Source organism: Gadus macrocephalus, chromosome 17 (genome assembly GCF_031168955.1).
Source record: "Gadus macrocephalus chromosome 17, ASM3116895v1".
Classification (NCBI taxonomy): domain Eukaryota; kingdom Metazoa; phylum Chordata; class Actinopteri; order Gadiformes; family Gadidae; genus Gadus; species Gadus macrocephalus.
The window spans coordinates 14,601,919-14,626,032 of NC_082398.1; the positions used below are offsets into that span (position 1 = coordinate 14,601,919).

At 46.1% G+C, this 24,114-nt stretch overlaps 3 protein-coding genes across 6 annotated transcripts in view; all 3 read left to right on the forward strand.

Annotated features, from left to right (window-relative positions):
• LOC132475787 (collagen alpha-3(VI) chain-like) overlaps window positions 1–24,114 on the forward strand; it is a 79,785-nt gene that overhangs the window by 49,395 nt on the left and 6,276 nt on the right. For all 3 annotated transcript variants that reach the window (XM_060077095.1, XM_060077096.1, XM_060077098.1), the window contains 33 exons: window positions 7,162–7,773; window positions 7,910–8,530; window positions 8,668–9,267; window positions 10,335–10,949; window positions 11,074–11,408; window positions 12,088–12,166; window positions 12,309–12,454; window positions 12,631–12,723; window positions 13,419–13,472; window positions 13,622–13,693; window positions 13,810–13,836; window positions 13,971–14,015; window positions 16,625–16,678; window positions 16,789–16,851; window positions 17,619–17,684; window positions 17,773–17,826; window positions 17,917–17,952; window positions 18,082–18,144; window positions 18,467–18,529; window positions 18,754–18,816; window positions 19,148–19,210; window positions 19,756–19,806; window positions 20,210–20,245; window positions 20,411–20,473; window positions 20,993–21,055; window positions 21,375–21,407; window positions 21,536–21,572; window positions 21,679–21,690; window positions 21,796–22,289; window positions 22,650–22,752; window positions 22,995–23,696; window positions 23,858–23,960; window positions 24,049–24,104. In XM_060077095.1, the coding sequence (XP_059933078.1) occupies window positions 7,162–7,773; window positions 7,910–8,530; window positions 8,668–9,267; window positions 10,335–10,949; window positions 11,074–11,408; window positions 12,088–12,166; window positions 12,309–12,454; window positions 12,631–12,723; window positions 13,419–13,472; window positions 13,622–13,693; window positions 13,810–13,836; window positions 13,971–14,015; window positions 16,625–16,678; window positions 16,789–16,851; window positions 17,619–17,684; window positions 17,773–17,826; window positions 17,917–17,952; window positions 18,082–18,144; window positions 18,467–18,529; window positions 18,754–18,816; window positions 19,148–19,210; window positions 19,756–19,806; window positions 20,210–20,245; window positions 20,411–20,473; window positions 20,993–21,055; window positions 21,375–21,407; window positions 21,536–21,572; window positions 21,679–21,690; window positions 21,796–22,289; window positions 22,650–22,752; window positions 22,995–23,696; window positions 23,858–23,960; window positions 24,049–24,104 (5,577 nt within the window). The remainder of the gene's footprint in view (window positions 1–7,161; window positions 7,774–7,909; window positions 8,531–8,667; window positions 9,268–10,334; window positions 10,950–11,073; window positions 11,409–12,087; window positions 12,167–12,308; window positions 12,455–12,630; window positions 12,724–13,418; window positions 13,473–13,621; window positions 13,694–13,809; window positions 13,837–13,970; window positions 14,016–16,624; window positions 16,679–16,788; window positions 16,852–17,618; window positions 17,685–17,772; window positions 17,827–17,916; window positions 17,953–18,081; window positions 18,145–18,466; window positions 18,530–18,753; window positions 18,817–19,147; window positions 19,211–19,755; window positions 19,807–20,209; window positions 20,246–20,410; window positions 20,474–20,992; window positions 21,056–21,374; window positions 21,408–21,535; window positions 21,573–21,678; window positions 21,691–21,795; window positions 22,290–22,649; window positions 22,753–22,994; window positions 23,697–23,857; window positions 23,961–24,048; window positions 24,105–24,114) is intronic.
• Window positions 752–3,035, forward strand: LOC132475790 (collagen alpha-3(VI) chain-like). Its single transcript, XM_060077103.1, has 3 exons — window positions 752–1,339; window positions 1,480–2,079; window positions 2,359–3,035. Exons 1-3 carry the CDS (start codon window positions 820–822, stop codon window positions 3,018–3,020), a joined length of 1,782 nt encoding a protein of 593 aa, XP_059933086.1. The 5' UTR covers window positions 752–819; the 3' UTR covers window positions 3,021–3,035.
• On the forward strand, window positions 3,093–7,155 carry LOC132475789 (collagen alpha-3(VI) chain-like). Of its 2 annotated transcripts, XM_060077101.1 has the most exons (4): window positions 3,093–3,786; window positions 3,928–4,527; window positions 4,807–5,406; window positions 6,226–7,155. In XM_060077101.1, exons 1-4 carry the CDS (start codon window positions 3,108–3,110, stop codon window positions 6,837–6,839), a joined length of 2,493 nt encoding a protein of 830 aa, XP_059933084.1. In that variant the 5' UTR covers window positions 3,093–3,107; the 3' UTR covers window positions 6,840–7,155. The 2 variants fall into 2 exon arrangements, with proteins under 2 accessions (XP_059933084.1, XP_059933085.1); XM_060077102.1 differs by lacking the exons at window positions 4,807–5,406; window positions 6,226–7,155 and having other exon boundaries at window positions 3,928–4,791.

The window sequence follows — 24,114 nt, forward strand, 5'->3', positions numbered from 1 at the left end:
GTGCAGAAAGTCGTAGAGACGCTCAATGTGGATGGCGACAGAGATCGAGTCTCAGTTGTTCAGTACAGCAGTGATCCAGCTGTCCAATTCTATCTAAACACGTACAAAACACAAGGCGACGTCGTTGCTAATGTCAGGGGTTTGAGGCACAAGGGCGGAAGACCACTTAACACTGGAGCAGCGCTCCAATACTTGAGGGATAATGTCTTCACTGCCTCGGCTGGAAGTAGGCGTCTGGAAGGAGTTCCGCAGATACTCATAGTCCTATGCGGTGGAAAGTCTTATGACAGTGTTGACGCAGCAGCCACCGCTCTGAAGGAGCTGGGGGTCTTTACCCTTGCCATTGGAACCAGTGGCTCTGATAGCGGAGAACTGCAGAAGATATCCCATGGTCCCAATAAGGCTCTGTCTGTGTCTGATTTTACTGACCTTCCCAGTGTCCAACAACAACTGCAGTCCTCAATGGAATCAGTGGTCATTGTTGTAACTCCTGAATCTCCCACAGTTTTAGGTATGTTTCCAAGGGTGGCCATTTGTAGTGGTGTCATTTTAAATGACGTATTTTAGGGATAACCTGAAGCTATATCAGCTATGTCAACCATGTGCTCAAAATGGAAAAGGTGGCATGCTTAATCACACATAGTAGCCAAACGTAGGCATTTGCAGTCGTGCACAATCAATGTCTGTCCCCAAAACAAATGTCCCTTGCTCATCGATGTTTTGTTTTTCTATGTTTGCTCAGTTGACCATGAGGTTGCCGCGAAGGATGTAGTATTCCTTCTGGATGGCTCTGATAACACAAGGAATGGATTCGCTGCCATGCGTGATTTTGTTCAGAGAATGGTGGAGGAACTTAATGTGGGCGAAAACAACGACCGTGTGTCAGTTGTCCAATACGGCAGAGACGCAGAGGCCCACTTCTATCTGAACACATACACCACAAAGGACGATATTCTTGACACGGTCAGAGGACTCAGACACAGAGGGGGAAGACCCCTCAACACTGGGTCAGCCCTCAAGTATGTCCGAGACAACGTGTTTACGGCGGCCTCTGGAAGTAGGAGGCAAGAGGGCATTCCTCAGCTACTGATTGTGCTGAGTGGAGGGCGATCTAGTGACAACGTAGACATACCGGCGTCTGCCCTCAAAGACAACGGGGTCTTAATTCTAGGCATCGGAACTAGAAATTCTAGCACAGAGGTTCAAAGAATCGCCTCTGATCCTAGTTATGCCCAGTCTGTGTCTGACTTCTCTGACCTCCCAAATGTCCAGCATCCATTCGCCTCCTCTCTTAGCCATGTAGTTGTTGGGGTTAAACCAATGACCCCTACAGTGAGAGGTAAGACACTGTTGCTAATTTCAACGCAAATCATGTTGTACCTTTTGGTGCCTTCCTGCACGTAATGTCAACACAAAGGCCAATGCTTGCATGCCGCTTTCAACTTTAGCATCAATGTTCTGTTTTTCACATTCTCCCAGTTGACCAGAGAACTCCAAAAAGGGATGTGGTATTTCTTCTGGATGGCTCTGATGGCACAAGGAATGGATTCCCTGCCATGCGTGATTTTATTCACACGGTGGTGGAGAAACTGAATGTGGGAGAAAACAACGACCGTGTGTCTGTTGCCCAGTACAGCGGAGATGCAGAGGCCAATTTCTATCTGAACACATATAACACAAAGGAAGATATTCTTGACATGGTCAGCGGGCTTAGGCACAAAGGAGGCAGGCCCGTCAACACCGGGGCAGCCCTCCAGTATGTCAGAGACAACGTGTTTACAGCCTCTTCCGGCAGCAGGCGCCAAGAAGGGGTTCCACAGTTGTTGATCCTTGTAAATGGTGGAAGGTCTTCTGACACTGTAGATACACCAGCGTCTGCTCTTAAGCAGCTTGGAATCACTGTCCTTGGAATTGGAACAAGGAACTCTGACCATGGACAACTGCAAAAGATCTCCTCTAAGCCAAATTATGCTTTGTCAGTGTCCGACTTCAGTGACCTCCCCAACATACAAGAGCAACTGTCCTCTGCCATCAGCACAGTCACAGTTAGGGCCACACCAATGACGCCAACTGTAATCGGTGAGCTATTAATCGTCCCCAGAAGGCCATTAGAACATTCAAATGGGCCTTTCATGACGCCAGATGCATGTCTTGCTAGCTAATGTAATTGTTCCCAAGTTTTTAGCTCAAGCAATGTTTGATAAGGCTGAAGTTAGACATCTTTCATAACAGGGTTTAAGGCAGTAGCCTATATATCTTAAGAAATGCTAATAGATTGGATGAGCTTCTGTTTGCGCCTTTCCCAACACATGTGTAAATACAGCCCCCTAATCTTTGTCTACTATTATTATTTTCTAGTTGAGCACAGCCTGCCCAAAAGGGATGTTGTGTTCTTGCTGGATGGATCTCATGGCACCCGAACTGGATTCCCAGCAATGCGTGACTTTGTGCAGAAAGTCGTAGAGACGCTCAATGTGGATGGCGACAGAGATCGAGTCTCAGTTGTTCAGTACAGCAGTGATCCAGCTGTCCAATTCTATCTAAACACGTACAAAACACAGGGCGACGTCGTTGCTAATGTCAGGGGTTTGAGGCACAAGGGCGGAAGACCACTTAACACTGGAGCAGCGCTCCAATACTTGAGGGATAATGTCTTCACTGCCTCGGCTGGAAGTAGGCGTCTGGAAGGAGTTCCACAGATGCTCATAGTCTTATGCGGTGGAAAGTCCCATGACAGTGTTGACGCAGCAGCCACCGCTCTGAAGGAGCTGGGGGTCTTTACCCTTGCCATTGGAACCAGTGGCTCTGATAGCAGAGAACTGCAGAAGATATCCCATGGTCCCAATCAGGCTCTGTCTGTGTCTGATTTTACTGACCTTCCCAGTGTCCAACAGCAACTGCAGTCCTCAATGGAATCAGTGGTCATTGTTGTAACTCCGGAATCTCCCACAGTTTTAGGTATGTTCCCAAGCGTGGCCATTTGTAGTGGTGTCAGTTTAAATGATGTATTTTGGGGATAACCTGAAGCTATATGAGCTATGTCAACCATTTGCTCAAAAGGGAAAAGGTGGCATGCTTAAGCACACATAGTAGCCAAATGTAGGCATATGCAGTCGTGCACAATCAATGTCTGTCCCCAAAACAAATGTCCCTTGCTCATCGATGTTTTGTCTTTCTACGTTTGCTCAGTTAACCATGACGTTGCCGGGAAGGATGTAGTATTCCTTCTGGATGGCTCTGATAACACAAGGAATGGATTCGCTGCCATGCGTGATTTTGTTCAGAGAACGGTGGAGGAACTTAATGTGGGCGAAAACAACGACCGTGTGTCAGTTGTCCAGTACGGCAGAGACGCAGAGGCCCACTTCTATCTGAACACATATACCACAAAGGACGATATTCTTGACACGGTCAGAGGACTCAGACACAGAGGGGGAAGACCCCTCAACACTGGGTCAGCCCTCATGTATGTCCGAGACAACGTGTTTACGGCGGCCTCTGGAAGTAGGAGGCAAGAGGGCATTCCTCAGCTACTGATTGTGCTGAGTGGAGGGCGATCTAATGACAACGTAGACATACCGGCGTCTGCCCTCAAAGACAACGGGGTCTTAATTCTAGGCATCGGAACTAGAGATTCTAGCACAGAGGTTCAAAGAATCGCCTCTGATCCTAGTTATGCCCAGTCTGTGTCTGACTTCTCTGACCTCCCAAACGTCCAGCAGCCATTCGCCTCCTCTCTTAGCCATGTAGTGGTTGGGGTTAAACCAATGACCCCTACAGTGAGAGGTAAGACACTGTTGCAAATTTCCACGCAAAACATGTTGTACCTTTTGGTGCCTTCCTGAACGTATTGTCAACACAAAGGCTTAATGCTTGCATGCCGCTTTCAACTTTAGCATCAATGTTCTGTTTTTCACATTCTCCCAGTTGACCAGAGAACTCCAAAACGGGATGTGGTATTTCTTCTGGATGGCTCTGATGGCACAAGGAATGGATTCCCTGCCATGCGTGATTTTATTCACTCGGTGGTGGAGAAACTGAATGTGGGAGAAAACAACGACCGTGTGTCCGTTGCCCAGTACAGCGGAGATGCAAAGGCCAATTTCTATCTGAACACATATAACACAAAGGAAGATATTCTTGACATGGTCAGTGGGCTTAGGCACAAAGGAGGCAGGCCCGTCAACACCGGGGGAGCCCTCCAGTATGTCAGAGACAACTTGTTTACAGCCTCTTCCGGCAGCAGGCGCCAAGAAGGGGTTCCACAGTTGTTGATCCTTGTGAATGGTGGAAGGTCTTCTGACAGTGTAGATACACCAGCGTCTGCTCTCAAACAGCTTGGCATCACTGTCCTTGGAATTGGAACAAGGAACTCTGACCATGGACAACTGCAAAAGATCTCCTCAAAGCCAAATTATGCTTTGTCTGTGTCCGACTTCAGTGACCTCCCCAACATACAAGAGCAACTGTCCTCTGCCATCAGCACAGTCACAGTCAGGGCCACACCAATGGCGCCAACTGTAATCGGTGAGCTATTAATCGTCTCCAGAAGGCCCTTAGAACATTAAAATGGGCCTTTTAAGACGCCAGATGCATGTCTAGCTAGCTCATGTTATTGTTCCCAAGTTTTTAGCTCAAGCAATGTTTGATAAGGCTGAGGTTAGATATCCTTCATAACGGGGTATAAGGCAGTAGCCTATACATCTTAAAAAATGCTAATAGATTGGATGAGCTTCTGTTTGCGCCTTTCCCAACACATGTGTAAATACACCCCCCTAATCTTTATCTACTATTATTATTTTCTAGTTGAGCACAGCCTGCCCAAAAGAGATGTTGTGTTCTTGCTGGATGGATCTTATGGCACCCAAACTGGATTCCCAGCAATGCGTGACTTTGTGGAGAAAGTCGTCGAGACGCTCAATGTGGATGGCGACAGAAATCGAGTCTCAGTTGTTCAGTACAGCAATGATCCAGCTGTCCAATTCTATCTAAACACATACAAAACACAGGGCGACGTCGTTGCTAATGTCAGGGGTTTAAGGCACAAGGGCGGAAGACCACTTAACACTGGAGCAGCGCTCCAATACTTGAGGGATAATGTCTTCACTGCCTCGGCTGGAAGTAGGCGTCTGGAAGGAGTTCCGCAGATGCTCATAGTCCTATGCGGTGGAAAGTCTTATGACAGTGTTGACGCAGCAGCCACCGCTCTGAAGGAGCTGGGGGTCTTTACCCTTGCCATTGGAACCAGTGGCTCTGATAGCAGAGAACTGCAGAAGATATCCCATGGTCCCAATCAGGCTCTGTCTGTGTCTGATTTTGCTGACCTTCCCAGTGTCCAACAGCAACTACAGTCCTCAATGGAATCATTGGTATTCGAGGTTGTTCCTGGATCCCCAACATTCGTAGGTACGTTAACATGTGGCAGTTGCTTTTTTATTGATCTTGTCAAATTTTAATAAATGTTCAATTATTTAATTTAAACAATATATTTTTTCGTATTATTTTCATCTATCTCTATTATTACCGTACCTTGACTAATATAGTAAACATGTAGCATTTGTGCTTCTATAATTTGATTATTTATGATAAAAAGGGATTTTTTTTGGGTTACAATTATTGTTGATGTTCTGTTTGTCTGTTGAGCCCTAGAATGCATTTTTAGGTAACATTGCATCGTTGTTGGATATATTTAACGTTCAATTTGTATTTCTTTTTAATGTCTGGTTTTTTACCTGCTATTTTGAAGCTTCAGCATTGTATACTCTTTCAAGCAATCCAGCATTTCTTTTCTTTTGAAATGTGGGTTAATTTCTTCGTCCTTTCTTTCCGTTGTTCATTGGTGAAATGAGAACAATGTGCTTTTCTTTTTTGAATCAGTCTTAGCCTGCTCATTTCAAATATTTACCAATCTTTTCTTTGGACTTTTCTTTGCCATCATCCGTGGTTCAAGAAAATTGTACTACTTGCTAGAGAGCATGTGCTGATCTTAATTATTTTGGGCTACGTATTCAATCATTCAGTGTTCCTGAAAGATGGCATTCATATCTTTTCTCTTCGGATACTTTTTTACATCATTCTTTGCAGTGAATGATGTTGGCATGCCTTGTCCATATCCATTCTTATCTGAACTTATTAAGACCAAGGATATTTGTATATTACTGTCTGTACCTATCAATCAGCTTGTCAACCAAACATACTGTCTCATTATGACACTCTCTTGTACAGAATTGCGCACCTTGAGACGAGATGTGGTGCTTCTCATTGATGGCTCTGATAGTAGCCGAAGTGGATTTCCCGCAATGCGTGACTTTACACAAAGGATTGCTGAGAATCTTGACATCGCCAAAGACAAGGACAGAATTGCCGTAGTACAGTTTAGTGGGGATACAAAGGTTCACTTCTATTTGAGATCTCATCCGACCAAAGACGCTGTTTCCAGGATAATTAGAACACTCAGGCACAGGGGAGGGAGGGAGCGGAACACTGGAGAAGCTTTTCAGTACATCTTGGATAAGGTCTTCACCACCCAGGCTGGGAGTCGGCATCACGAGGGGGTCAAACAAGTGTTGATAGTACTTTCAGGAGGACCGTCCAGTGATAGCTTTATTCAACAGGCTCTGTCCGTCCATTCTCGTGACATTTTCATATTTTTCATTGGTGTAAACCTGGTTAGTCCTTTGTCCACTGAGTTGACAAATGCATATACATTCCCGATCATTGACTTTGGAGTTCTCGCAGACATCCTTGTAGATGTGCTTTTTGCTTTAAAACATGTTACCGTGGCAGGTAAGTTGACACGACTTTTACATGATATTTTTCTAAATGAGTTGGTCTGTTAAATAAAAGAAAAACAAAAAAATTATCTGGATCAAACTACATTTGGTTAACATCAAAAATGTATGGCTTTATATATGCAGTATTATTATTCCTCATTTGTGATTCACTTCTCTGATATTATTTCATACAGCAGAAGGTTTGAAAATTGACTTTTCATCTAAATGTTTTTCTGAACGTGGACTTTTCTTCAAATTGTTATTTTAAATGTAAAACCCTTACATTGCATTTTGAGCCTCGTAGTTATTGGTAGCTGTAGGGCCTTTATGCCACTTACATTCTTTCAGTGGGGGAGACACTAATTTCCTTCTTTCTCACTTTTTCTAGCCTCGTCCTTGGGTCCAAAGAAGGATGTGGTCTTCCTTGTTGATGGATCCTCGAGTGTTGGACGGGAATTCCCTATTATCCAGGAGTTCATGCGCCGAGTTGTGGAGAATCTCAATGTCGGCGAAAACCAGATCCGGATAGGTGTTGTCCAATATGGTGACTCTCCGAATGCTGATATGTATTTGAACACCCATGCAACCAAGGAGGGTGTTTTGAATGGGATCAAAGGGGTAAGGCAAAGAGGAGGAAGGCAGCGCAACCTTGGCCAGGCTTTGGAGTTTGTGAACCGGGATTTCCTTACCGCAGCCCGTGGAAGCAGGAAGCAAGAGGGTGTCCCTCAGTTTGTGATTGTTGTTTCCAGTGGAAGCTCAACAGATGATGTGATTGGTGCTGCATCCACCCTCAAAAGGTCCGGTGTTCTCCCCTTCAGTATTGGGACCAGGGATGTGAGCTCTCATGAGCTCAAAGCAGTTGCATATGTTCCCAACTTTGCCCTTGTTGTGGATGACCTTCCCGGGCTCTACACCGTCCAGAACAGCCTGATCACCACTCTCACTGAGCTATCTGATGATGATCTCGCAGCGATGCAGCCTGTTTACCCAACCCGAGATGGTAATTGTTGTATCTTTAAAGTCCTAAGATACACACAAGTCTTGTAATTTAACCTGCCATACCTGCTCTACAAGTAAATATGTTAAATGCATTAAGTAGGAACCAAATAATATTTATATTTTTCTTTATTTTGCAGTTACAACAATAACCACTCATGGAGACAAAAGGGATGTTGTGTTTTTAGTTGACGGCTCAACCGCAACACGCAGTGAGTTCAAGTCTATCCGCGAAATGATCAAGAGAGTTATCGATAAGCTGGATGTGGGACTGGACAACGTCAGAATATCAGTAGTGCAATACAGTGATGACCCGCACGTGGAATTCCTCCTGAATCAGTACTCAACCAAAGAAGAGGTCAGGCAGGCTGTGGCAAGGCTTCAGAGCAGAGGAGGGAGCCAGTTAAACACCGGCCGTGCCCTTGACTGGGTCTCTAAACACATCTACCAGAGGTCAGCAGGAAGCCGTATCGAGGAGGCTGTTCCACAGTTCCTCATTCTAGTAACAGGTGGCAAGTCCACGGACGATGTGACTCGTCCAGCGCACCAACTCAAGAGCAGCATGGTGGCACCTATTGCTATTGGTTCAAGAAACGCTGACGCCAATGAACTGAGAACGATTGCGCTGAAGCAAGAGCTCACATACACAGTGGACAGCTTCCAACAGCTCCCGTCTGTGGAACAGCAGTTCTTTGCGTCAGTGAACACGATGACTCATGATGATATCTCCACTATTATTGACCGAGAAAGAGGGGTCCAAAGTAAGACATTTCAATTGTATCAAAAGCACATACCAGGTTTTCAGATCCAGGAGAGCCTAAATTTAACAACATTTATGAAGCTCAATCCATATCAAACCTATTATGTTTTATTGTTCATCCTCTTTCCTGCTGTACAGAGATTCTTAATCTTGGACGAAAAGACATCGTCTTCCTTGTCGATGGCTCAGACAACACCGGAGCCATGGGGCTGGCGCATATCCGTGACTTCATCCTCAGAACCATTCAGCAGCTCGATGTGCAGTCTGATCAAGTTCGCATTGCCGTAGTGCAGTACGCAGACAGAGCGCAGAGAGAGTTCTCCCTGAACACATACGGCAACAAACCTGACGTTCTCAAAGCTGTCAAAAGGCTGCGTTTAATGGGTGGGCGGTCCTCGGACCTCGCTCAAGCCATTGAGTATGTCATCCGAAACGAGCTGATATCATCCACAGGGATGCGCCATGCGGGGGCCTCGCAGCACCTTGTCGTGCTGACGGGAGGACGTTCTCCCACTGATGTGTCCCTTTATGGGCCTCTGCTTAAGAGCTCTCGGGTCAACTGTATTGGTGTTGGAGCTGGCGGAGCTGATACAAGGCAGCTCCAACAGATTGCCACAAGCCCGGAAGACGTTATCCAAGTTTCCAGCTTCCCCGGACTCCCTGGCGCCGACGACAAGTTCATTGCCAGGTTGAGTGGAGATCCCTTCCCTGAAACTCCTACAGACCTCGAAGAGACATGTAAGTAGATCATGCAAGACACGTCAACGTTCTTAGTTTATTGCGATTATCTGTAATTCTTTTGTTTAATTAAACATATTGGGCCCTATTTTAACGGTCTGAAACGCAAGTGAGTAGCGCCAAGCGCCAGTCACTTTGCGGGTGGTTCTGTGGCGATGAGTGCATTTGAATCTGAAGAGTTGATATTTTGACAGCGTGTTTGCAGTCTCCGATGAGACAGATGACTGACCACATGAATTTCAAACTTCAAATGGCTCAGTTTATGGCCAAATAATATGGCCTAATTAACACATGGAAGGAATAGCGTTTTCTTCCACAACTTCAGAAACACTGAGTCCTCAAATAAATTTCGGCAAAAAAAACTTAACACACATAACTGCGGTTCTATTTAATGATATATGCAATACATTAACAAACATCGTTTCTTACCAGTATTGTATGCATTATCGTTATCGACTTGTGTTCCTAATATGCATGCGTTAATATACATTGCCATCGACTGTATTATGCGTTACGTGTTTAGTTTGCATGTGTTTAAACAGGTGCACACACGCGCACCCGCTTTCATTAATATGTGAAAAATATGTGTTTGCTGTACGGTGTTTGCAGATGCATTGATTTAAAAGTACAACTTATTACCGCTGTATCAGCTGTTCTTTCCCAAATAATATACCAAGAATGTGTGGCTAAGTAGATGAGAGAAGCAAAGTGTATGCGCAAGGTGCACAAGCAACATTATGCATGCGCCTTTAAAATCACATCAGAACAATTAAACCAGGTATTTCCTGGTTTGTGGCGCAATTGTTTTCTGAAACTGCAAAATAACACCAGGGAACGTTTGCGCCAGAACACGCCTCCTCCGTTCGCCGAACCGCCCCTTGGGTTGCAAGATCATTCCCTAATTTACAGGCGCGTGGCGGTGGAGGGAAAAGAACGCTCTGCGCCAGTTGCAAACTAGCAACGACACATGTGTCAGTGTAGAAAGTCCATTGCCTGTTATGCACAAATACATTTTGACCTCCATCTCACTGTTTATCAACTCTTCACTCTCCATCTACAATCTTCAGCTGAAGGCCTTCCCAAACCCAAGGAGGCTGATATTGTGTTTTTGGTGGATAGTTCCCTAAATGTGGGCAAGGACAACTTCAAGACGGTGATCGAGTTCATTTACAATCTTGTTGACCTCTTCTACAACGAGAGAGACAAGCTGCAGATCGGCATGGCACACTATGCCACAGATGTCACAAATGACTTCTACCTCAACACCTACCCCAACAGGGATGATGTCATTAACGCCATTGGTAGTGTGGAATACAAAGGGGGGCGTAGGATAAACACAGGTGCAGCCATCCGTCACGTGCAGGATAACCACTTTACAACAGCAAGAGGCAGCCGGAAAGATCAAGGCGTCCCGCAGGTCTTGTTGGTTCTTACCGGAGGACGCTCCTCAGATGACAGTAAGACGGCTGCACTCGCCCTGAAGGCCAGTGGGGTCAGAGTTTATGCAGTGGGGGTGGGAGACATGATGGATGAGCTGGAAAACCTAGCAAGCCAGTCCCACACTATTGCTCGGGCAAGTCGATTTGAAGGGCTGTCCGAGCTGAATGAGCAGATCCTGGAGACATTGGACGATGAGGTGACCGGAGTCAAGCTCTGTAATAGCGTTGTGGAACCTTTCAAAGGTGATTATTTCATACCACCTTTTGTATTATTGTATTATGTCTCAGTATTCTATTTTGTTACTTTGCACACACAGTTTTCCCTTTACAATACAAGGCATTCCTAATACCCTGCTCTCTGCTAAAGCCTGCAATGTGGAAGTGCTGGTGGGCTTTGACGTTGGCGCCCAGAACATTTTCTCCGCTCAGACCAACCTCCAAAGTAAGATGGGGGCCATTCTTCAAAGAATCACCAAGATGGCGTCCATCAGTTGTTCGTCTGGACAGCTCCCTTCAGTGCAGGTCGGCGTACTGGCCATGGACTCTAATGGACAAGCCACCCAGTTGGACTTCACAGACGACGCAGATGTCCTGTTTGAGGCCTTCAAGGGATTGCGTAGTCGTGGCCCATTTGTACTAAATGCCAAGACCATCTCAGGCTACACTAGCAGGTTTAAATCCAGGAATGAGAATGTTGTCAAGGTGGGTAATTCAAACTGTTTATACCTTATCTTAATGTTGCGGAAATATTAATCATAACTATAATACACAATTATAAACATTACATAAACCTTGTTTATATATTTACTAGTCAATCTTAAAGGAACTATTTACATTCTCCTTGGACCTTAAGATACCAGCCTTCCTCTCTCTAACAGAGAGGTTAAGGTAGTTCAGATTTGCATTCCCACTGGAGCCACTGAGTCTGATACTGAAGCCAGGCCAATCAACTGACTTCTTTGTTGTGTGGATGTGTTTAACTGTCTTGCAGCCCTGTCTTGCAGACTTGCAGACATGTTCACTTCCCCCATAGTGTATTGCATTTTAACTTGGCCTCTCCCGCCTACCTTTGTCAACTGTGTATTCCCTACCCCCAATGCAAACGTTTCCCTAAAAGAATCTTGTTCACCCATTGTTTCCCTGAATGTATTCTTGGTAACTTTTCTGCCTGTACTATCCAATGATCATATATTTGATTATGGGAAATATATTTTCTCTTCAACACTTAATATCCTTTCAATTTCATGCGATGTCACAACTTTCCGACCCTGTGTTATTTAGTTTTGTTAGGTTTAGCAAGGCTAAATATAATTAGACGTCAGAAATATGAGTAATGTTTTATCAACTTTCAGCTGAGGAAAATGGTATTTATCATGAACAGGTTGTAATCCATCTGACTGATGGTCTGGACGCGCCGTACGCTGAGATGAAGAGGAAAACGGAAGAGCTTCAGCAGTCAGGTGAGAAAAGCCACACTAGGTGAAAGTCTATTGACTCATATATTGTTATGTGTTATGAACGTGTGGGTAAGTAATTGCATTAGGATTACATTTGATCATAGCCAAAAAAGCATTACTCTTAAGTCTTAACCTTCCTAAACAGGTGTTAACAGTTTCATCGTCGTGGGCCTGGAGAGAGTTCCTAAATTTGAGGAAGCACTCCTTCTGGAGTTCGGTCGAGGGTTCAGGTACACCAGACCCCTCCGTGTCAACGTCATGGATCTGGACTACGAGCTGGCGGAGGAACTGGTGGGTAGCAAAGAAACCAGGGAAATAGCAGTGCATTGGTTCTAATGCATTCCTCTAACTTTGAACCTGGCAATTAATCACAGAAACAATCACTCAACAAGATTGTTGTTAAATTATGACCTATCCACCTGCAAGTCGACCCAGGTTGAATCTAGTATTGATCTCTTTCTTTGCAGGACAATATTGCAGAGAGAGAATGCTGTGCTGTACCCTGCAAGTGCACCGGAACTAGAGGGGACAGAGGTTCAGTAGGCGTCCCAGGCCCTAAGGTGACCACCCTAAAAAAAACACACACACACACACACACATACACACAATCACACACACCTTCACACAATCACACACACCTTCACACAATCACACACACATACACACAATCACACACACCTTCACACAATCACACATACAAGTCGCATGCACACAAACACAATACGCCTGCACACAGACACATATTACACAAAGAATGCTCATGCACAACCTCACTACCCCCCACACACACACACACACACACACACACACACACACACACACATACACACATACATACATACATACATACATACATACATACATACATACATACATACATACATACATACATACATACATACATACATACATACATACATACACACATACACACTGTCGTGTTCTTTTAGAAAAGGTACTCAAATCAGGATTGCTTTACCTCACTTTATTTGGTAATGTTTCGGCATGGTAACTGTGAAGCAAGTTGAGGGGAATTGTACACTTTAACTCACAAATAGACACACACAAACACACCCACATCCCCAACCACCCTTGCACACACACACACACACACACACACACACGAACACGAACACGAACACACACACACACACACACACACACACACACACATAACCCCTCCCCGTCACACACACACACAAACATCATTGTGAACCACAGCGATAGTAGAAAGTACCATTTTGTGATCTTGCAGGGAGGCCCCGGAGGCGTCGGCGGCCCAGGACACCCGGGTGATGAGGGGGGACCGGTGAGTCTGGAGGCCTATCTGGATGTCTATAAATGGGTTTAATCTGTGCAGAATGAATGTAGAACGCGTAAAGATGACACTTCTCTCAGTTGCAGTTTGTTTACGTTTAAAGTATATTACTCATTGCCGTCTGTGTTGCGCACTGACAGGGAGAGCGAGGACCCCCTGGTGTGAATGGAACTCAAGGTTTCCAGGGCTGTCCAGGACAGAGAGGTGTCAAGGTAAAGACTTCCACTCATCGGTCGAATGGTCCCCTTTAGTACTTTCTTATTTCTTATCAATGTGTAGAAAAATCTAACTCTGATCATGTTTATGCCATTCCTTTCTCTGTGTTCAGGGTTCCCGAGGCTATTCTGGAGAGAAAGTGAGCTTAATTTCTTTATCTTACATTAACACACATTGAAATATTACATTGACATTTAAACCATTACACAAAGACGTGTATGTAAAGAATAGCTCAAACATTAACCTTTAACAAAATTACTCTTTTCTTTTCAGGGAGAATTTGGAGAACTTGGTCTGGATGGAATCAATGGAGAAGAGGCAAGTGTGGACATTGATTATTTGGTTTTCAATAGGGAGATCACTCTGAGAGCACACACACAATGATGTAACATTGGACCAGATCCTTTCTTTTCCTTCAACATATCCGAATGCATCCTTTCCTAAACTTACGGTTGTGAGACAAAAAGGGCCCACCAATTTCCTGACTAAAAAGCATATATATGCTCTGGGAATGAATTGTCCTAATTAAAACTGAAGCGCTCTAGACCTGAAACCGTTTGTGTGTTCTCTGGCCGAGGTAAAGTTAGTAGAGTGTGACTTATTTGATTCCCTCACTCTCGATCACAATGTCAAATTGAAAATGTGAGACAGAGCCGAGGCCATCAGTACTCTCCCCACCCTCTCCTTGACATGGACACACGGATAGACACACAGGACTCATACCGGTGATCAGGTCTTTAATTCCCCGCATCACATCGCTAATTCAGAGCCTGAATATCTGTCGAATAACTAATATCTTCATAACAAACAACACAAAAAACTCTTTCAAACTACATCAGTCGGGTTTGAGATGTGATTATTTGACACAGCAGCGCTATGCTGCTATACATTTCACTTTCAGTTTAGAATTTGGGACGTTTAGAAGACAGGACGATTAGGTGTCAGGAGATTTAGTTTATAGAGGTCATTATAAGGGATGAGTCGGTCGCGACCGATTCGTTACAGCGAACGAATCCCGAACGTGAACGACAAGAACTGGTTCCCCAAAACAAGAAGAACTGGTTCTTTGATTCTTTTTTTTTAACCTAAACCAAAAATATGGTCACGTAAATATGGTCAGAGCTTCGTCTCCCCGCGACTTATATTGATTGAGTCTACAACGTTCTCAAAGATTCAGCCAATGAGAGGTAGCAATGGTGTTGCAATGGCACCTGGGTAAACAAATGACAAGGCGGTACCGTCGAATATGCGCGCTTTCTCTGTCTGACGTATCTTGGGTCATACCATTCGACGTGGGGCCACTCATATATCCCCCTACATTTTTTCGAAAATAGACTTGACCTCCATCTGTTTATTGGATAAACGCATTTCCCAATCCAAGGAGTCTTTGCTCCATTCTACGTCAATTTAAAAACAAACAAAGAAATTAAACTGCAGTTCGTATTTTTTATTTATGACCATGAAAGTTCTGTAATGCCTGAACAATGAAGAATTAAATGTAAAGTAAAAAAATAATGATAAATGTAAATCCGTGAATGAAATATAGAAAGTAAGCAAGTGGTATAAATATTGGTGGGACGTTCAGTTATACTATATAGTATATCTTGGGTTAGAGCCTAGAAGTGGATTAAATTATGCTCACGGCCGTCTCGCGGGGGGGGGGGGGGGGGCAGACACCAATTTACGTAATCTGACGTAACGAACGAATCAAATATCAAATAAACGAATCGTTATAGTGAACTGAACTGAAAGAACTAGTTCCCGGAAAATAATCATTTTGCCCTTCCCTAGTCATTATTGTAAAACGCGTGGGGAACTCAGCCTACTCGGGCCAGTCACTAAACGAATGCGAACAAACCTATTTTATACAGCTTCTGAGCAACAATGCATGACTGCGCAATGACATAGGCTTTTGTAACGACGACATAAAGGCTCCTCTTCCACCAAGCAGCCTTTCAGCAGCTGGCGGGAAACAGAGGTCGCATTGAAGTTACAAGTGTGGACGTCAGACCTGTTTTCTGATCTGGCCTTCTGATAACATAACATTGAAACGACAAGTGTAACCAAGGCCTTTTAGTTTTTACCTCACTTCCATGTGACACTTAGTCAAAACCACACTGGTCAAAAATTGACAGCCACATTGTGGACTGTATTATTCACTGTTCACAAATGCACATTCCTCTTACTAATAGACGAATAGGACATTTAGCATCTGTTGGCCTACCCTTTATTGAACTGCCTAGGCTATATGAAATACTATATCAATGAATTAAAGATACAAGAAGTTTTAGTTATTGATTTAATAATGATTTTACTTTGATGATAACTACATTCAACCACATAAACCTCAATCCTTCATTTATATAAAAGTGTTATATAAAAGTTTTTATTACACTCCTATTGTTATTTTAGGAGCTATTATTGCAGAGATTAGATTATGTACTGTGTATTTAAGATTCTTGACCACATCCCCAATCCAGCTGTCCTAGGGAGATAATTGCTTAGTGCTGAGTTTTTAAGTTTATCGTGCAAGTTCGCAATGAAATGGTGAGGAGTGTGACATTACACTGAGGACATTGCTGTGATGCCCTTTTCTATTGAAATATAACAACTTAATTTCCATTTTAAATTCATGGTTTGCCGTGTTCTGTGTTTCTGATGGATCTTTGTCAATTTTGGTCCGGGGTGGACACCAAATCCTCTATTGTGTGTCAAGGTAAAAAACCTTCAACCCCTTGTCTAGAGAATCTCGCCTAACTGATGCGTGTAACTGAGTTAAATGTCCACCGTGACACATCAAAGCACAGTCTCACTAGGAACGCCGAAAGGTAGCAGAAATGAAGGCCATTTGAAGCTGCTTTTGAATGATCCATGACGTGGGAGGTGTATTTGCATACACTAATTAACACCTACCTTTCTCTCTCCAGGGGCTCAGCGGTGTGGCAGGACCACCGGGAGGTAGTGGAAGCCCTGGCAGAAGGGTGAGTCATAGTGGCTTTTATCCTTGTACACAAAGCACACTCATTCATTTGTGGCGGGTCATGACATGCTACACATGCTGATGTCTGTGGTTTTATTTTCTATTTTGTAGGGGCCGAAAGGAACCAAGGGCCAGGCGGGAGACACTGGAGACATGGGCATCAGAGGAGACCCTGTGAGTGCACTTACTGCTGAACTGAGATGAGATGTTGATGAGATAGGGCGGCAGTAGCTCAGGAGGTAGAGCGGGTTGACTAAACCGGAAGGTTGCTAGCTCGATCCCCGGCTCCTCCTAGAGTGTCAAGGTGTCCCTGAGCATGACAGCTCACCCTGACTGCTTCCGATGAGCTGGCTGTCACTCTGCGTGGTTGACTCCGCCGTCGGTGTGTGAATGTGTGCATTAATGGTTGTAAGTCGCTTTGGATGAAAGCGAAAATCCCCTGAATGTAAATGTAAATGTTGAGCGTGAGAGTACAATTACTGCTGAACTGAGATGAGAAGAGGTCCAACTGCTTATATGAGATGAGACGGGTGAGCGGCCAATCCTAATGTGTGTGAGACATGACTTGCCTTACAGTTGAAAAAAGACAGAGCAAAGCTGTGTGTTCATCTTTTGAAAGCTCAGGGTTGGAGAAGGAAGTAAATTCCTCCCTAGGCTTTGTGAAGTTATTGTCCAAAGGCCTGTTGAACTGTGAAGAGGCAAACAGAAGACTTGGCTCCACCTGAAACAACCGTGGCTGTCTGAGGGATCTTTATCTAATCACGATAGTAGCAAGAGTGCTAGCCAGCCGAACCTGTGAACATATCCAGAAGACCTGCCTCCACCAGATGCTACTCTGGTCCTGCAGCATTGCCCGCACTGAAGGAACTCTCCGGCTCTTTACCTCGGACGAGGAGCTGCACCGAAGTGCTGCTTTAATCATGTTATTTTGTGCCGACTAGGGCATAACTGGGAGAGACAACAGAGAGGCCGGACCCAAGGGGGACCCCGGTGACGTCGGCCCAGTGGTAATGTTCACCTCCACTTTAGTTGTTGTTTTCAAATAAGTAGTCATTTTTTCCATTTGAACTCACAAACATTTGTTGTGGTGGACAGGGAGAGCCTGGCGAAGACGGAAAGAGGGGAGGCGCTGGAGAGCCAGGACGAGGGGTACGACCTGCCCGCTTGACCCCTGCACCTCACACTGTCTGAATCCACATTCTCACCTAATTATATTGTGCTTTGTATCTCATTGACCAGGGATCTGATGGAAGGAGAGGCTCAGCTGGACAGCCTGTGAGTAGTGGACCCGAAAAATGGCATCACAAACAAACTATTATGAGTCAGATCAGGTATATGTTGTCATGTTTTTACAGAAGAATACAATAGTAATGTTTCCGGCTGCATCTCTGTCTTGCCATTCAGGGAGCGCCTGGGAAGCCCGGAGCAGAGGGAGTGGGAGGAGAGCCTGGTATCGGAGGCTCCAGAGTGAGTACACTTCCCAGCCTGCTCATTTATTAACCCACTGTTTGACAGATGAGTCACTACTGGCCGTCTAAGTGCGTCGTCTTCCTCCACCACAGCAGAGCTCTCCGTCAGAGCACTTGTTGACCTTCTCTGTAAATGCTTCTGTTGGCTGCGCACACATGACCATAATGTTTGGTCCTTGAGGAATGACTAATAATGTATATTTATACGTTGGTGTTCCACCATGGCTTACCCGCGGGATGCTGCTCTGCTGGGAGTGCAGGGTAAGAGAATGTTGCGGTATGCATGTTGATGTTCTACGTGTTTGTCTGTGACCTACCAGGGCAAATCCGGTCCGATTGGTGCCCCTGGACAGCGTGGAGAGGAGGGGAATCCTGGACCAAGAGTAAGTGTCAAGCTACTGTTGATGTTAAAAATAAAAGTGGTATGTATGTATAGACGATGGTAATGAACAGCCAAAAACACAGCCACCCATGTCTCAGGAAGTCCCCATTCATTGGGGGGGCCGTGGTCAACTTATAATGCATGGAACCTACTGTCCAATACTGATAATATCTGCCTAGTTGTTGCTGTGTGCAAATAACTGATCTTGTATTTGGATTTCCCCAGGGACCTGGAGGAGATCCGGGAAAACTCGGAGAGAAGGGCAGAAGAGGAGCTTTGAGCCGCAAGGTACTGAGCAGAACATAAGTGGTCCACCCCCTTTAAGTCCATCCCATAAAAGCCTTGTTTCAGTCATAAACACGGTGGCTGCAGCCTCTCACTCTCTCATGTTACTGCACACACACAGGCCTGCCTATGGGAGCAATGGAAACCCCCCCCCCCCCCCCCCCCCCCGCTCCATAGCCCGTTCAAATAAAATACAACATGAGGGCTTAATTATTTCAGATCAACTCTGCATAGTTTCATTTATAACGTTAGCCACTTCAGCGTTTCTTCTCTGTAGGATGGCTAAAGGTTCTGTCTGTCCTCACTCCCTTCTCTTCCTCCGTGTCCTGGACAGGGGGAGCCGGGAGACCCAGGACCCAAAGGAGTTGTTGGACCTCTGGGACCGCGGGGCGAACCCGTAAGACCGGAAACCACAAGCGTAGAAAGGGTCTAGAAGAACAAAAGAGTGTCTTAAACAAGTTGAACGTGCTTCTTTTCTAACACTTGGTCAATGTGACACAAGCGAGGGTATCTGAGAGCCCTCTGGCCTCGGCTGTGTCAGTAGGTTCATTATTCATGCTTCATGAGCTTCCCTAAGCCCTGGCATGCATCTTGGAAAAGGGACAGCATAGCTTTTGATCCAGATCAGACCTCAGTGGGATGAGCCGGTCTGTGCTCCACTGTCTGGCCTGGTTGAAACATAATTTATGTCAGAGTGTGCTCTGTTTCTGAGAATATATGGCATGGATTAAATCAAGTAGACAACAGGATTTATGTTTCCAGTGCAATGCTTTCCTCTTTCAGGCAACTACGGTCACATGCTAATATACTGTATTATAGACTTTGTTTATATACATAAGTCAGATAATGGAAGCATTCATGTTGTTGTTTCAAGTTTTGTAGGATGAGGTTTGGTGTTAGTAGTACTTTAGGTTAGTCATCTTGCTTATCTTGTTCCTCCAGGGTGAAGATGGCAGGGACGGCTTTGGCGTCTTGGGGTCCAAAGGAAGGAAGGCATGTGAAACATACTGGACCTTCCTGCTTTACTGTTTGATTTGAATCACATTAATATATTATCAAAGCCATTAGTGAATCAGGTCAACCGCAGGACACTGAAAGGTGTTGCATTACAATTACTCTTATAAACTATGGCTAACTCTTACATCTCCAGCAAACACACAAGCAAATGCACACACACACACACACACACGCACACGCACACACACACAAAACCATATGTGATAGACAAAGAACATATGATGTGTGGGAGATCAAAGAGAGGCCTGTTTCAGACACATGCTGTATGTTTGGTTACAGACCAGAGCAAAGAAAGGGGCTTGTGCCCCGCAGCCCGGCTCCATTATAACATCCTTTGTTTTGTCTCTCTGTTGTCTTGCTTGTTTATTTGGACTTACAGGGTGATGAAGGCTTCCCAGGATTTCCAGGACCCAAGGTAATGGCTCTCATGGATCTAGTTTGAAAGTACTCAGACACCAGATGGCTCAATTTGAAAGTGTGACCCCTTCAGGGCCAGTGTCCCAGCAGCTCTCTTCATGTTCTCTCTCTCTCGCGCGCTCGCTCTCGCTTTCTCTCTCTCTCCCTGTCTGTCTCTGAGCAGGGTGCAGGTGGTGGTGCGGGGGTTGAAGGTGGACCAGGACCCAAGGGAAACAGCGGTCAGAGGGTGAGTTCTGGCCCCCCTGTGGACCACGCTATGGTCAACACTCTGGTGTACCGGGTCACTCCGTGGTATAAACCCAGGGCCGACACTCTGGTGTACTGGGTCACTCCGTGGTATAAACCCAGGGCCCTGCTGTGTCTATAACACAGCCTCTATAACACAGTGCAGAAAGCACTCTGCATATCCATTGAATAAGTCTTAAAGATTGAATGCTAAATGCACATATAAAGTACTCTTTCAAAGAGGTCTTTGATCAAGTGTCCAACTCACGAGAAGACCATATTTAACCGGTGGTTATTTATACGGTGTGCTTGCTGAACATTATATGTATATATTTGACAGCAGTAACAAGTTATATTTTGATATGTATAATACATAATTTATAGATAATAAATGTATGTTATAATAACTGCGTGTGTGTGTGTGTGTGTGTGTGTGTGTGTGTGTGTGTGTGTGTGTGTGTGTGTGTGTGTGTGTGTGTGTGTGTGTGTGTGTGTGTGTGTGTGTGTGTTTACCCTGCAGGGTGTCTCAGGGGACCTCGGACCGTCAGGACAGAAGGGAGAAGGTGGATACTCCGGTCCCTATGTGAGTAACACGCCGCCTGCTGTTGACAAGCCCTTCACATTCCAGATCCTCCATAGAACGCCATAGCATCCAATGCACTGGGAGTTTATAGGGCTCACCAGTTTACACTCTCAAGTGGCCTTGAGCCTCATTACTTGTTGAAACTGTGTTATTGTGAACTTTTCCATGAGTGCGTATGTGTGCATGTATGCTCTGTGCTCTCCGCTGATGTTCTGTTAGGATGGTCCATTATATAACAATGCCTTTTAAGACCTGTCCATGGGCAGCACTGGGCCCAGAGTCCTGCAGCTGTGTAACACCGCTGCTTGTGTTCCCCCAGGGCGAGAAAGGACCCAGAGGCCCCGGCGTTGTGGTATGTGCTTCTGTTCCTCCAACTCTCACATAATGCACAAAACGTGTTGGATGACAAGACCAAAAACCGTCAAGTTATCAACTCTCAATGTGTTTCAAACATCTGTTCTTCATTCTCCTTCTCTCCAGCAATGTGACCTCGTCAAGAAGATTAGAGATAACTGTCGTAAGTCCAGCGTATTAGCTCACTAAATACCCCCGTCCTTGATGAACTGTCTGACCTTTTCAAAGGGTTATTCTTCTAATTATTTTGGCTTTTGTCTTCATTTCAGCTTGCTGCTACGGTAAGACAAATGAAGGCAAACCGTCGTCTTTGATCTTTACTTGTGCACACACTGCTAACGTTGTACCATAGAGCTAGAAGTGGTAACCTCTCCAAATGCTCATAGGCAAGCAGGAGTGCCCCCTGTACCCAACCGAGCTGGCCTTCGCCATGGACGTCTCGGACGGCGTGGGCCGCCCGGCCTTCAACAACATGCGCGACGTCGTGCTGCGTCTGGTCCGTGACATCACCATCGCCGAAAGCAACTGCCCGCGCGGTGCGCGCGTGGCGCTCACGCTCTACAACAACGAGGTGACCACCGAGGTGCGCTTCGCCGACGCGCTGAAGAAGCGTGCGCTCCTGCAGCGCATCGAGGGGCTGCAAGCCCTGGCCACCCGCAAGCAGCGCATCCTGGAAAACGCCATGAACTTCCTGGCGCAGAGCACCTTCAAGAGGGTGCGCAGCGGGTTCCTGATGAGGAAGGTGGCCGTCTTCTTCGTCAACGGGCCGATCAAGGACGGCCGGCCTATCAGCACGGCCGCACTGCGCCTGTACGACGCCGGCATCGCCTCGGTGTTCCTGGTGAACCGCGAGGACAGATTGCTCAGCAGAGCTCTGCAGGTAACCTCCCTTCATCTCTGTGATGCTTGTTTGCGCTACCGTTATATCGGCCCACTTTGGCAACCATTGTGACCTCCTCTTCCCTGTAAGGGGAGGGCCCTCCTCTGGGTTTCATCTCTAGGTTCCTTCCTTGATAATTAGAGAGGAATCAAGGAACAAACCGTATTCTGCGACAGTAACTGTTTAAGAGATATATACGAATCAACTTGCCTTGACGTAAATAATTTGGATGTCACTTTGGTTGTTGGGACGCCATAAGTGACTTTGTTGTTTCATTGTGGTAAAGGGTTCAATAACTGCAGCCAGTGTGTTCTATTGTGTATTGGTGGTTTGCTGACTTACTTGTTTGTGTTCTGGAAGGTAAACAACACGGCGCTGGCTCAAGTGCTGGTGCTGCCAAGTGCCGGGAGTGCTGAGTTCAACTCCGTCTTCCAGAAGATTATGAGCTGCCACGTTTGCCTGGGTAAGAGCTGCTCCTACACACCGTGGATCAGATCACCAACATAGTGCTTGGACCTTAGCCGTCCAACCAGCACGGTGCCCTTATTGTGTTGTAAGTGGAAACACATTGTGCGTCTGTAGCACTGAAGCACACATTCAAGCCACATGAAATGTAGTCGGGCTTTACAAATAAAACCAGTTGGGAATAATAGGAAACATAACGATAACATGAGATAAAGCCAATGCATTATCCTCCCCCCACAGACTCCTGCGCTCCGGACCAGATGTGCGACTATGTGCCCCCGACGAGCAGCCGAGACCGGCGCTCCTCCACCACTGATGTGGACATCGACATGGCCTTCGTGGTGGACAGCTCCGAGACCACCTACCCCTCGGTGTTCACCGAGATCAAGCGCTACATCTCGCACATCGTGGAGCACCTGGAGGTGTCCTCGGAGCCCACCACGTCGGTCCACCAGGCCCGAGTGGCCGTGGTCCAGCAGGCGCCCTACGAGTTCCTCCGCAACCACAGCGGGGCCGCCATCCGCACCGACATCGGCCTGACGGAGCACCGCTCCAGCCAGGACATCGTCAACTTCCTGCTGGAGAAGACGCCCCAGCTGGAGGGCAGCCGGGCGCTGGCCGCGGCCATGGAGCAGACGGTGGAGCAGGTGCTGGAGCTGGTGCCGCTGCAGCGCGCCCGGAAGGTGCTGATGCTGTTCGTGACGGGCAGCGTGGAGGAGCACGAGGCCGCGCTGGTGCGCGTGGCCACCGAGGTTAAGTGCAAGGGCTACTTCCTGGTCATCCTGGGGGTGGGCGGCGGACTGAGTGCCGGGGACGCCAAGGTCCTGTCGCGCATGGCCAGCGAGCCGTCAGACGTGTTCTTCAAGAGGATCCAGAGCATCTCGCACTTCTACGACAAGCACATCCAGACCTTCGGGGAGCTGCTGCCCAAGTATATCAGCAGTAAGGTCCCAGCACACATCTGTAACACCTACCACAGTCATGATTGCCTCGGGTTGAGGGTTTATTTATCTGAATTGAATGTTAACGGTAATACGGTTTCAATGTTTGTGTTTTCTTTTGGGATATAACATGGATTATTATCCTCTTGTTATTTATTTCAGTCGAAAACGCTTTCTACATGTCCCCGGAAGTGTCCCGAAACTGCACTTGGTTTGTGAACGACCAACCGTTCAAAAACCCCTTCAAGTCATCCCAGTCCGATGAGTGAGTCTTTAAACCCTTTCCGTAGCTGAGGTCCAACCACTGTACCCAGATGTTTCTGCTGCTCACTCATCACGCATCTCTCGTGTAGGACCTACAAGAAGGAGCATGACCACCAGCAGACAGCCCATCAGAGGAAGCACGAAGGTACGCCCAC

Bases quoted from the DNA above. Each gene is read 5' to 3' on its own strand.
- LOC132475790 (XM_060077103.1), top strand. From the start codon at position 820: ATGCGTGATTTTGTTCAGAGAATGGTGGAGGAACTTAATGTGGGCGAA. The intron at 1,340-1,479 runs GTAAGACACTGT...ACATTCTCCCAG, and splicing joins AATGACCCCTACAGTGAGAG to TTGACCAGAGAACTCCAAAA. The intron at 2,080-2,358 runs GTGAGCTATTAA...ATTATTTTCTAG, and splicing joins AATGACGCCAACTGTAATCG to TTGAGCACAGCCTGCCCAAA.
- LOC132475789 (XM_060077101.1), top strand. From the start codon at position 3,108: ATGCAGTCGTGCACAATCAATGTCTGTCCCCAAAACAAATGTCCCTTG. The intron at 3,787-3,927 runs GTAAGACACTGT...ACATTCTCCCAG, and splicing joins AATGACCCCTACAGTGAGAG to TTGACCAGAGAACTCCAAAA. The intron at 5,407-6,225 runs GTACGTTAACAT...TCTCTTGTACAG, and splicing joins TGGATCCCCAACATTCGTAG to AATTGCGCACCTTGAGACGA.